The sequence below is a fragment of the Zonotrichia albicollis genome, chromosome 5 (genome assembly GCF_047830755.1).
Source record: "Zonotrichia albicollis isolate bZonAlb1 chromosome 5, bZonAlb1.hap1, whole genome shotgun sequence".
NCBI lineage: Eukaryota > Metazoa > Chordata > Aves > Passeriformes > Passerellidae > Zonotrichia > Zonotrichia albicollis.
In genome coordinates, this window is record NC_133823.1 from 2,118,255 (window position 1) to 2,130,995 (window position 12,741).

Here is a 12,741-nt window from a genome sequence, read left to right on the forward strand (position 1 = left end):
TCTTTATTTTGCTGTTCTGGGCTGAGTGCCAGTAGGATAACATGAGTTTAGTTTGAGTGCTACAGCTCAGTAAAATTGAGATCCTAATGAGAGGGTGGATTCCATGCAGGTTTCCCAGAGTTTAGTGGTTGGACACCTGCAGTGTTAGCCATGAGCCCACAGCCATGGAAGGGTGGCAGTGAGTGCCTGTGGGCTTTCAGCTGAGGATATTTAAGCTTTTCATGGAAGTGTTTAATCTCTGCACCCACTGGAATTCACTTTTGTTGCTAAACATCTTAAAAAATACAAATGTGTTACTAATCTGTTATTTATCCTCAGATTAGAGATTTTACTATAATAAATTTTTGTATAATCTGATGTGTGAGACCGCAGTAACAGCAGGGTATGCTCACTCATCCTCTCAGGGTAACAATCCAGATTTGCAGTGCAGTTCAAATCACACGAATCCTTTGGTTTAGAACTTGAAACTGATGGAGTTATCCATTTTCATTGAATGTGCAATGTGCCAAATCTGGAGATGGCATTTGTCTGAGCACAGCAGCTGCCAGCTTGTGTTCTCATGGCACACCTAACACTGCAGTGAGCACACACTGTCATCAAAAGTCACCTTCCTCCTTCAGCATTTAGGAAAAAGGCTCCTGAACAGAGCTCTTCGTGTTTTCCATTTAAGACACTACTAACAATATAGATCTCATTCTTTCCACCTACTCAGAATCACTCAAGAATATATCTTACTCAAATTTTGCTTGATGCTTTTTGACAGCTGCTTCCAAGTGAATTGTTACTTGAAATATATTCTATATTTAAGGCATTCTAACTTCTCTTGAGAAGATAAAATTATTGCTGTTGCCATCTCTAGATGTGGCCTTAATGCCAGTGCATTTTAAAAATTATAAATCTGATTTGGTTTTGTGTGAATAGAGCCACTTGTTGTAAGGCAGATTTCCTAACTAAAAATCTGAATATTTTCAGTCTTTTTTCTTTAAAACAAGCAGTGCATTGAACGTGCTTAATGCTAGTGACCAGTATGTTTACCCATGTCTGTTGTAACCTTTGAGTAAATTCATTGGCATACAGTACACACACTTGCAACTCAAGCATGGACTGATTGGGGTGAATTTAAACCAGTGCACATTTGAGGTGATGAAGACTTTTCTCCTTTCCCCCTTTTCATCAGGCTGCAGTTTAATAAGCATGGAATACTGCGTGAGGAAGGTTTCTTAACTCCAAATAAATACGACCCTGAGGCCATTAGCCTGTGGCTGCCTTTGTCCAAAAATGTTGTGGGTCTGGATCTGGACACAGCAAAATACATCCTGGCCAACATTGGAGACCACTTCTGCCAGCTGGTGATATCTGAAAAGGAAGTCATGTCAACCATTGAACCACACAGTAAGAGCAACCTGTATTGAAATCATTTGTGTTTTCACAGCTTTATGTGAAGCTTTGAGCTTCTGTGGGAAAATTAATTGTGGATATTTGGAATTATATAAGTCTTGAGTGTCTCTCAGAGAGGGAATGGTTAAAAGCCACTGTGAACTGGTGTCAACAACTCTTTGCTCCTCACAGGGAGGGGGAAGGGAAGGGCAATTCCACCCTTCTTCGTCAGAAGTTGTTTCTCAGTTTATCAAATTACTTCTCCTGTTACAAAGGGGGAAAAAAATCAAACTACCAGGTAGCTGACAACAAAATCTGTTCCTGGTGTGAAAATGAAATAAAGATTTTACTTTGCACAGGTCCTGTTTTATTGTAACTGCATCATGGACCTAATGCTGTCTGTCAGGAAAAGAGTTTTGTTTTTATTTTCCTCCCCCTGCAAGTTTCCAGCAGCACTTTTAGAAGTGATTCTGTGCAGCCCTACTGGGCATAGACCAGAGGAGAGCTGGTGATGGGATGACTGACTGGGGAGATTAATTAGTGTAAACAGGGCAAACTTAGCACCCCAAAACCACAGGGGTTTGGCCACATCAAAATATTTCTGTAGCAAATGTGAGCAGACAAATGGGGAAGTTACAACCTTGCATCATCACTTCTCGGAGCAGAATGACTCTAAAACTCTGTTTGTTTTCTGGATTTTTGCATGACCAGGGTACAGCACAGTTCAGGAGACTGTCACTGTCTGCTGTGTTTGAGTGTTGACATTAGATAAAGATCCTCTCAGTTTGGCAGTCACTCCACTGCTCTGAAAGAAGAAAAAAAGCTGAACAAGCTTGAATGCCCTTCAAAAGCAGGGGAAAGATTTGAGTTATTCCAGAAATTCTCACTGTGGGGTCTTGCCTTGGGCTGCTTGGAATCTGCAAGCTTTGCTCTTCTCTTGACCTGCAGCATGTGCAGGCCTGTGGAACCAAATTATCTGTAGCCAGAGTGAGATGTGTGGGCTGAAATACAGAAACACTTTTGGGAGAGTGAAGCTTTGGGTGAATTCATGAAACCAAGGGAAGCTGTGGTGTTCCTTTTAGCAGAGGATGCATCTGTTGGCATAGCTGCCAGAAACATCCTCTGCTTAAAAATCACAGACAAATGTGAGTTCTGGAATTGGCTTGAAAGGAGCAAAATCTCGTTAATTCATCTTTGATTTTATTGCCCTGACTGGTGAGAGTAAGGGAACACACTTTCATTAATATGGAGGTTATTTTGAATGCCCTGGGCAGGAAAGAAGTAATTTACAGGCTGAATATGTGGTGTTCTTTGAACAATAATACAGTGGGAGTGTGCTCAGTCAGCACAGGAAAAAGGGAGATTCTTCTGTCACCATGGCTTGAAGTTATGGTAAATTTAATTGTTTTCCCTGTGAAGTAAAAGATGGACTGGTGTAGGAAGAACAGCTTGTTTGGTCACATTGTTCCTTGGCTACCAAATGCCCAAAGGAAACAGGATCAAACTGCAGAAAGGAACCAAAAAATAGGAGAAGCACAAAGAGAGAAGACTCAGAAAAGATAGGAAATTTCATTCAAAAGATAAGAAAAAACTTTCATCCTGTTTGGGGGAAATTGGAGAGTTGACCTAGAAAATGATAAATATAGTGCATGTTTTTTAAAGGCAGAGAAGAATGGAGCTGGTGATATTTAGACCTGGTCTCTTGGAAGAATTCTGAAGCAGTCAAACAATTTTTACCTCCTACTTAAGAACAAATTGTGCTAAGCTGTTCCAGTGTTGTTCCATACATGGTCAATGGGCATTATTCAGAACAAGAGCAGCAGATGCCTTGGTTTTCTTAGCATGCATCAGGACATGGTCTCTCATAACTTCCTTTTAAAATTAACAAACATTGTGGGCAGGGAAGTTTCAGAGAAGTTACAAGTGTGGAAGGTGGTAGGAGGAGGCAGGTGTGTGCTTTTTGTCTTGTCTGGTTTTCCAGCTGGCAACATAAGGAAGTGGAGATCAGGCTAAAATAATTCTTGCATAATCACAGATTCACTGAAAAATTATACAGCTCTGGAAGGGCTTGTAATTTTTTGCAAGATACTGTCAATGTTTGGGATGTTTTGAGTGGACAGAAGTGGCTTGGGATAAGGAAGGGGGAATGTAGTGGGGACAGAGGAAATGTGGACAGCAGCAGTCAGTGCTTCAAAGAAAATTCACCGTTCTGAGGAGGTCAGACAGACAAACAGATAAAACCTCCCCAAAGGCAGACTCCCCAAAGCCCACCGTGCTGCTGAATAGATGTTGTGGTGTGTTGCAATATCCTGTTTTACCTTCTCCCTTCCCCCTCGCCCCTCGCTGAGTGTGCCCTGTCAGTCAGGCTAACATCCCAGCAAGGCGTCGTGTGATTGGTCCCTCAGGCTGGGGGACATTGGCCCGTATAGGTGTCCCCAGTCCCTTGAGACCCTGCCCCTTCCCCTGGTTGGTGGCTCACCTGTCCCCTCCCCTTCCCCTGTCCTGAGCTTAAAAGGTTAATGAGACCATGCGGCCTCCATTCTGTTAGCAGCAGTGGCCCAGTGCAGACATCTCTGTACCCATGGAATAAACATCTGGCAACCTTCTAGCAGAATCCACTCCCTTTCTCTCCACCATCGCCAGAAGCTCTCTCTCCTGAGGTAAACAGAGTCCTGACAAGCCTGGACTTGCCCCGCTGCACTCTCCAGCAGCCAAGGAATCTCTGGGGTAAAACACCACAGTGCTGCCTTTGGCCCAGCAGCGAGGGTCAGAACTGGCCCAGGCACCATCTAACTGGTTATATTGGGATTCATATTCCAATAAATAGAGAGCAAGGATAAGCTGGTTGTGGCAAGCTACACATTAAGTTTACCTGAATTTATTTACTGGAGTGTCTGTGGGATTTCCACTTAGGAGAACATCAGGAAAGTGCTTGTTAACTTGGACAGGAGTAAAAGCTGCGGTCGGTGCTGCGCAGGATCTGTTGTGTAACAACAAAAGCATTTTTTGGTGTCCCAACACAAGAACAAGTGTGAGTCACATCACTGTGCTGAAGTGGGTGTATTTAGCAAGCAAACACTGAATTTGTTGGCACTGACATTGACTGTCCCCTCTTGCCTGCAGGACAGGTGGCCTGGAAGCGCGCGGTGCGCGGCGTGCGCGAGATGTGCGACGTGTGCGACACCACCATCTTCAACCTGCACTGGGTCTGCTCCAAGTGTGGCTTTGGGGTGTGTGTGGATTGCTACAGGATGAGGAAAAAAAGCTCACATGAAGGTGGGAGTGCTTATTGTTACCTGGAACAAAGGGGGAAGAGGGGAAATAAAATCTGTGGTGAACTTGGAAGTCAATGGTAACCTTAAACGAGCTGAAAAAACCTTCCCGACCAAAAGGATGTGTTGTAGGCCTGTGGTTGGATGTAAGAAATGAGCCAAAAAAAAATTAACAAAATAAAGCCTTCCCAACCAAAATGATGTGTTGTAGGCCTGTGGTTGGATGTAAGAAATGAGCCAAAAAAAAATTAACAAAATAAAATAAAGCCTTCCCAACCAAAAGGATGTGTTGTAGGCCTGTGGTTGGATGTAAGAAATGAGCCAAAGAAATTACTCAAAAAAAGCCTTCCCAACCAAAAGGATGTGTTGTAGGCCTGTGGTTGGATGTATCAGTAATAGTCAAATGAGTAACAAGAAACTGTCATGGTTTTGTTTTACAGATGATGACTCTGATACTTTCTCCTGGTTTAAATGTGTGAAGGGACAGGCACATGAACCAGAGAATCTAATGCCTACACAAATAATTCCTGGAAAAGGTACTGGAAATATTTAATTAACATCAAAATGTGCTGTAGGATTTTGCTGTCTTTTGTGTGTTGTTGATATTGTACTTAGTGAGGTTTGATTTTAATAGTACAGTTAGTAAAAGCTTAACATTTATTATCCAAAAACAGGAATGGCTTGTGTGTTTAATACTATTTTATTATCTTTGACCTTTACAAAGAAGTAGCAGAACTTCTTGTTTAATGATGAACAGTAGTCACATATTAGTGTAACACACACAATTTTGTAAAAGTCCTGGTGACTGCTGGATGTTGTGATTATTGTGAGCTCATTGGTGCTTCTCTCCCTTCAGCTCTCTATGATGTTGGTGACATTGTTCACTCTGTGAGAACAAAGTGGGGAATAAAGGCAAATTGTCCTTGTGCAAATAAGCAGTTCAAAGCACTGTCCAAGCCAGCTCTGAAGGAGGATTCCAAGCAGGTATTGTTGCTGATCTGTCTGTGCACTGAAGTTTGTGTCAGTCTCTGGAGCCACTGCTGATTTGGCTTTGCAGGTGCCAGCCCTGACCTGTGTGATAACCCCACCACAGAGGGACAGTTTGTGTTCATTGTTCATCTTTCTGATCCAGCTCTCAGTTCTGGGGAAATCTCATTTGTGTCCCTTTGACACTGAGCCCTCACTGGTTGTTAAAAAAGGCTCAGTGAGGATTTTTAGAGCAAAAATGGGATTAGATGGAGAGATGCCTTAAGAGAAAAATGTGAAAAACAGATGAGTGGGAATGGTTGTGAAGTGTAGGCTATTCCTTGGGTCCTGAGATAAAGTACATTCAGCATCTGAAGGAGTGAGTGAGTAAGGTGGAAGAGCACTGGGATTCATAAAAGAACCAAACATCAAAAATATTGAGATTTAGAGGAGTGTGGAGATTCACTAATTTCTCTGGCAATCTGGTAGGTTTGCTTCTCTGCATTAAAAAAAAAAACAAAATAAAGTCCACAAGATACACATATTTTTATAAATGGATGTAGTATATTTTTGCTTTTAAAAACAGAGCACAAATTAATAGCATCGTTTGGAAATATCTCACAAGAAATGGGGTGAATGAAGTGATTTTAATTTTGTTAGATGCTTATTCATAGCCTTATTTTGGAAATAAATGTTACTTTAAGTGTAAGAAGCAGTTGGACTTGATTTTGGTGTAAGTAAAGAACAGAAGAGACAAAAAATATTTCAGTTGTTACAAGTGTGGAAGATACTTATGTGAATCAAAAGTTAGCATTCAACTGACTTGGCTTCAGTCTTCTGAATCCAGATTTCCTGTGATTCTGGACAAAGAGCTGCATTAAATTCATCTGCACATCTTTATAGAATTAGTTACTGCACTGGTTGTGTGAGGATAAGCTCTTTAAAGGTTGAAGCATTTTATATTATGTCATGTTTAGAATCCTTGCCAAGCATCAGCAGTCAGAGAGAGGTGAAACAGAGAATGTAATGATGGGCAGACAAAAAAGCAGAGTTTCTTAGCTGGAAATTGAGCAGAGAGAGGAGATGTCACCAGTCTTGCAGGAATCACAGGGCAGAGCTGTGGTTGGGTTAGTCTGTTCTAGAAGCTCCAAAAGCCCAGGGAAATGGCAAATGAGCTGCACAGGACATGGACAATCCTGTGCCTGGGTTCTGCCTGTAGCTCACACCTGCAGCTGAGTGCACCTTTGCTGCACCTTAAGAGAAAAGTTCAGGAATGCTCCATGTCTGTTCTGGTCCTCTGAGCTGGAGCTGCAGCTCAGCCCTGGCCTGAGCATCAGCTGTGACTGGAGATGTGAGAGCTCTGTTCAAACTGCCCTTGGCTCCCAAAGCAATCCCAGAAACTGCCCCTGGGAAGGTTGGCTCTGTTTGGCTGAGGGCTGATGGATGTGGCTGCTCCTGATTCGGGAGCTCCCAAACCTGCAGAGCTGCAATGCTGACCCCTGGTGGGGATCACACGTTTTGGGGCCAAACCATTTTACTGTTGAAAGGATGAGTTTGAACATGCTATTGCTGGTGTTCCCTTTGTGTGAAGTGTGTTTGTGTCTAAATGAGTTATTGCTTTGCTTTTTCAGCACTTGGCATCAGGGGACAGGCCTGGCCTTCAACACAGCAGCTTTGTCCTGAGCCCACAAGTCACTACACATGATCCTCCTCTAAAGTCAGCACTTGGAAGCAAACAAGCTGCTTCTGTAAATACTTCTCCTTCACTAAATTGGTTTTCAAACCTAACCAGTGGAAATGTGAATAAAGAAAACAAAGGTATGTGCAGAACCAGTGAAGAGCAACCCCTCTGTGGCTGTTTGTCAGAAGAATGTAGGTCAGACCCAGCAAAATCTTGTGCTGAGAGTGATGCCATTGGCCTGCTGGGATGAGGGTTCAGTGGCTTGGAGTAAAACCTGGCAGGGTTAGCATATTCTGGATTAAAATCTCATTGATGCAAGTATTCTTGAAAATCCAGTTTGAGAATTTTTGTTGTTTGGGGCTTCTGGATTTTTGGGTTTTATTTAGAATGTGGGATTTTAAAATTGTTGGTTTATTGAAGAAAGTTAAGTGACAGAAATATTTTATCTGCATGTATTGGGAGGAGATTTATATATATGTGTATACATGTACATATGTACATGTATGCATGTAGGAGAATATTGTCTTGAAAAAACTGGAAAGTATTTTCATGGTGTCAAAGTATTCTCACAGTTTTCCTTTCTTCATTTCAGAGAAACTTCTCATACCAATTTCCAAGAATGAAAATAAACCTCTTCAGACACTCCCTAGCTTAGCCAAGCCAGCTGCAGCCCTGCAGACCTTCAACAGTGCAATATTAACCCCTGTGAGCAACAACAACACGGGCTTCTTGAGGAACCTGTTGAACTCTTCTGCAGGAAAGGTACAGGAAAAATTCTGTCCTACAAGTTTGAGTTGATCCCAGGCTCAGATTCTGTTCTAAACCTGTGAACAGCTGCCACAGGCAGTTTATTTTCTTGTCACAGTAAAATTGTTTTCATTTGGGAAAAGGGACTAATTCAGTTTCAGTGCTCAGTTAGGAGGAGCTTAGTGGTGCTAAGTCTTGGTGAGGAACTGGGAACTAAGGGATAAAGCAGATTAACCTCCTCAGGGTAGGGTCTGGCAGCTGCATTGATTGGGATGTCCTTTAGATTGAAAAAGAAGCACCAATGAACTTGCAGATGGAGGGAAGAACCTTCTGTGGTGTCTTCACTGTTCCTCATTTGCAGCCTGGTTCACTTCAGATGTTTCTGGGCTTTGTCTGATCTTACAGAGTGGTGGGGAGAAATACTGGCCTTGAGAGTCCTTTGCTAAAACTGAATTTCTGCTTTTTAATATAAAGCAAGTCCTGTTCTGGGTCTCTGCAGTGTTGCTGAGATGCAAATCAGCAGAAATTGTTGTGTTAGAATTCTGTAGATAAAGTGTAAGAAATGGCACTGGCATTTAATGATGGTGCATTTCTAGACAGCAGAATTCTGCAGTTGTTGGTTTCTCTGCACAATTGGATCTCAAGTGAAAAATTTTAGGAGTAGCAAATACTTTCTTCAAAACCTGCAGGATAAGGCAACAGAAAAGAGCACTAATTTTTTATTGTCGTTCTTTCATGTGTTTTATCAGACAGACAATGGACTGAAGAGCACACCCAAAATCCTTGATGACATTTTTGCCTCCCTGGTGCAGAACAGAGGCATTACAGAGCTGCCCAAGAAGGCCCAGGGGCTGACCATAAAGCCCACCATCATGGGCTTTGACACCCCCCACTACTGGCTGTGTGACAACCGCCTGCTGTGCCTGCAGGACCCCAACAATGAGAGCAACTGGAACGTCTTCAGGGAGTGCTGGAAGCAGGGACAGGTATCCCATCTCCCTGCTCTCTCCATTTGCAATTCATCTGCTTTGTCCTTCAGTTTGTCCTGTTCACCACTGCAGTGATGAGGAACATTAAACCTTCACCAAATGTGTGCCATGAGCACTCTTACACTTCTTACCTAAGGATCTGTTTCAATCTGTTTCTGAGCACAGAGCTGCAGTTATGGCTCTATGTATAAAAAGCTATGGCTCTCTATATAAAAAGCTGCCTCAGTTTGAAACAATGCTCAGATGCATGGTAAGGCAGAATTCTGTTAAAACATACTGAGCATTTAGTTTGCAAAATGCCTGCATTCAAATGCTCCATGTATTTTATGTATTACCCTGTTGTAGTTAGAATTTTTGGTGTTTAATAATTCTTCAAAATGTGTTCTTTTGCTTTCTAGCCTGTGATGGTGTCAGGAGTGCATCACAAGTTAAATGCAGACCTCTGGAGGCCAGAGTCCTTCAGGAAGGAGTTTGGCCAACAGGAGGTGGATCTGGTGAACTGCAGGACCAATGAAATCATCACTGGAGCTACTGTGGGGGATTTCTGGGATGGCTTTGAAGATATTTCCAGTAAGTCCTGGGAATCCTTGTTCCAGCTGGTAAAACAGCAGCAATAATTCTGTCCTGGCACAGATTTGTGATCCATAAGCAGTGTACAAGATGTTCAAGGGTTTCTCCTCACCTTGGGCAGTTTGTTGGGGATGCACTGCACACATTTATGCTCACAGGATTGTGGATAAAAACTCATTCCCATGAAGTACTCTCCTTCAGGGGTATGTTTGGCTGCCTTTAGGCTTTTGGGGAAACATTCTAAGGAAATTTAAGATCTTCCTAGCAAGTCAGTATCTGCCAGATTTTCTTTTGTTTCAGTTGAGTGAAGCAGAAGAGCCCAGGTAGGGGTGGTGCTCACAGGTTAAATGGGTGCTGCTGTTTTAACTCGAAGGTACTACTTTGTACTGAGGAACTGAAGTTACTTTGTATAAAAATATATTTTGGGGAAGTGAGCTTGAGGTTTTCCAGGAGAATTAACAGTTGCTATTTCTTCTGGGGTTCTCCTTTGTGTGTCTGTTACACATCCTTATCTGAGGATCTGTTTTACTGTGTAAATCAGTTGTAAGCTTAGGGAGTTTTGTACTTAGGGCAGGAAGAGTGGGAGGTGGAAGACTCACACCTTTCTTTTCTGTTACTTATCTTTGAAGAGGTTTGGCTTCATCAGCTGCTTTTGGCCTCCAAGCAGTTTCTGAGTTCAGTTGTGGGAAGTGCTTGGGCAGGGAAGCAGTAAGGGCTGCTTGTCTGTCTGTCTGTCTGTCTGTCTGACATCTGTAGTAACACGTTTGTCATGAGTGAAACCCTACTCTGGTGTCAGAGGAACTTGTATGTGTTCAGTTCTACATGGAAAGTTGTGGAATGAACATGGTTTTAGACTGAGATAAAGATTTCTTTATCTTAATTCTTCAGATTCTGAGTTGTACAACCGTTGAAAACTGAGACTTGTTAATATTTCAAATTAGGTCGCCTGAGAACAGAGGAGGGAGAGCCAATGGTACTGAAGCTTAAGGATTGGCCTCCAGGAGAGGACTTCAGGGATATGATGCCCTCTAGGTATGAATTTCCAGAGGAAATGTTCATTGTTTCTGTGGCACAGCCCCAAAATAATGCACTCTAGGAATCTTGCTGTGTTTTCATACCTGCCTCAGCTTTGGGCAGCAGTTAATGTCATGTGAACGGTTCTGTTTCTCAGAGATGCCTGACAGAAATGGAAATCCTGCACAAGTTTCATGATAAATTTTTATGTGGTTCATTGTGTTTGTTGCTAAGTGAAGTGAGCAGCTAAAACTGCTCCTAAAAGCCTGGATCACTTTGAAATCTGAAGTTCTGTTGAAGCTTACGTTTTGGCCAAACATTTTTAAATATTTGGATTTAAGCTATTTGATATTTCTTGAGATAATTACACAATGAAATAGCATTACTCCAGAGCAGTTAAATTTATTTGCTGTATTTCTGTGCCTTGCTTGTTTGGTTCCTTTTCATGGTGTCCAGCAAAAACCCCCTGAGGGAAAGGGAAAGAGTACATTTCTCCAACTGAAGAGAGCTTTTGTTGCAGTCTGTTTCACCTGGTTTTGGTTTTATCACTACCTAATGTTAAATTTTGCTGCATTACCTTAGGTTTGATGATTTGATGAAAAATATCCCGTTGCCAGAATATACCAGGAGAGGGGGCAAGCTCAACCTCGCCTCTCGACTTCCCAACTATTTTGTGCGACCAGATTTGGGCCCCAAGATGTACAATGCCTATGGTAAGGAACTTTTAACTTTCAAGGTCACACTGACCACATGTTCCTCTTGAAATTTATTGTAGATTGTGACTCCTTGCTGTTGTAGACAGTTTGATTAATCCCATGGATCAGAAAAACCGAGTTTGGCTCATCTGTAGGTATCAGTGATGTCCAGAGCATGATATAATTTATTTTATTCAACATCTTTTTGTCCAGGTGGTTTCAAGCCAATAATAGTTATTCCCAGACTTCCAACCAACTTGCTCCACAGGCTGGCAGCATGTATTTGTTGTTTTGCTGCTTCTGGCTGTATTACTTTTGTTCTCCTTTTTGAACTGTATCATTTAGCTTTTAATCTCTCCTTGAGCAGTTTTTTTTCCATGTCTGGTTTATTTGCTGTCACTCAAAAGACATTTAAAATGAAGCAGCAGCATCATGGCCAGTAGAGAGATGGTGGATAGTAAATCCTGTATCAGCTGCTGGTTAGAGTGAAAAAGAGACTATTTCTCAAAATGCTTTGTCCTAGCAGGACTTAAACATGACTTTTATATATCCTACAGGCTAGACAGAAATACATTAGTCTCTGTCAGCCTGTCAGCAGATCTCTTGGGAAGCCACAAGATGGAGCAAGGTCCTGGATAGAAAGCAAATTCCCGTTCTGGAAGCATTTGTTGGTAGAAGTACAAGCACTCTGATCCTCTCAGAAAGTGCTTCTGGCAGTGGTGTGCCATTTCTTTCTCTTTCTAATGGATCTGCTACTCCTTCTTTCCCCCCTTTGATTCCTCCCTCAGGCTTAATAACACCAGAGGACAGAAAATATGGCACAACCAACCTGCACCTGGACGTGTCTGACGCCGCCAACGTCATGGTTTACGTGGGGATCCCCAAAGGCCAGGCTGATCAAGAGGAAGGTAAAATTTCAGTGGTGGCTGTGGGGGATGTTTCTGTGGCCAGAGGGAAGATCCTGTGGTGTAAAAGTGCTGCTGTTGCTTTCCACAGAAGTGCTGAAGACCATCCAGGATGGGGACTCTGACGAGCTGACCATCAAGCGTTTCACGGAAAGCCGGGAGAAGCCCGGCGCTCTGTGGCACATTTACGCTGCCAAGGACACGGAGAAAATCCGCGAGTTCCTCAAGAAGGTGAGCTGAATCTCACAAACTCATCTTCTGCCTCTGGAGGCTTGCAAGTCTCTATCTTTGGGGCTTTCTCCTCCTTCATATCCCAGTTAGTGTGGAAACAAAAAACTGGAGTTGTACCAAGACAAAACTTCTGTGCCTTGAGCCTTGTAGGGCCTGTGAAGGGTGGAGAGCTGGAGCTTGCAGGTACCTTGTGTGCAGATTTCCTTCTGCCCACTCTGCTCATGCATGAGTGATGTTACATAGTGAACAAGAACACAGCTGGTTTAGATTTAAGGCAAAGCAGTTTAATTTGAT

At 42.6% G+C, this 12,741-nt stretch overlaps 1 protein-coding gene across 2 annotated transcripts in view; it reads left to right on the forward strand.

The window, feature by feature from the left end:
• The window catches only part of KDM3A (lysine demethylase 3A), a 33,249-nt gene that overhangs the window by 15,480 nt on the left and 5,028 nt on the right, over positions 1–12,741 (forward strand). For both annotated transcript variants that reach the window (XM_074540520.1, XM_074540519.1), the window contains exons 12-23: positions 1,178–1,392; positions 4,501–4,653; positions 5,090–5,185; positions 5,506–5,633; positions 7,247–7,433; positions 7,889–8,058; positions 8,793–9,029; positions 9,431–9,602; positions 10,544–10,634; positions 11,199–11,329; positions 12,100–12,219; positions 12,308–12,447. In XM_074540520.1, coding sequence (XP_074396621.1) covers positions 1,178–1,392; positions 4,501–4,653; positions 5,090–5,185; positions 5,506–5,633; positions 7,247–7,433; positions 7,889–8,058; positions 8,793–9,029; positions 9,431–9,602; positions 10,544–10,634; positions 11,199–11,329; positions 12,100–12,219; positions 12,308–12,447 — 1,840 coding nt within the window. The remainder of the gene's footprint in view (positions 1–1,177; positions 1,393–4,500; positions 4,654–5,089; positions 5,186–5,505; positions 5,634–7,246; positions 7,434–7,888; positions 8,059–8,792; positions 9,030–9,430; positions 9,603–10,543; positions 10,635–11,198; positions 11,330–12,099; positions 12,220–12,307; positions 12,448–12,741) is intronic.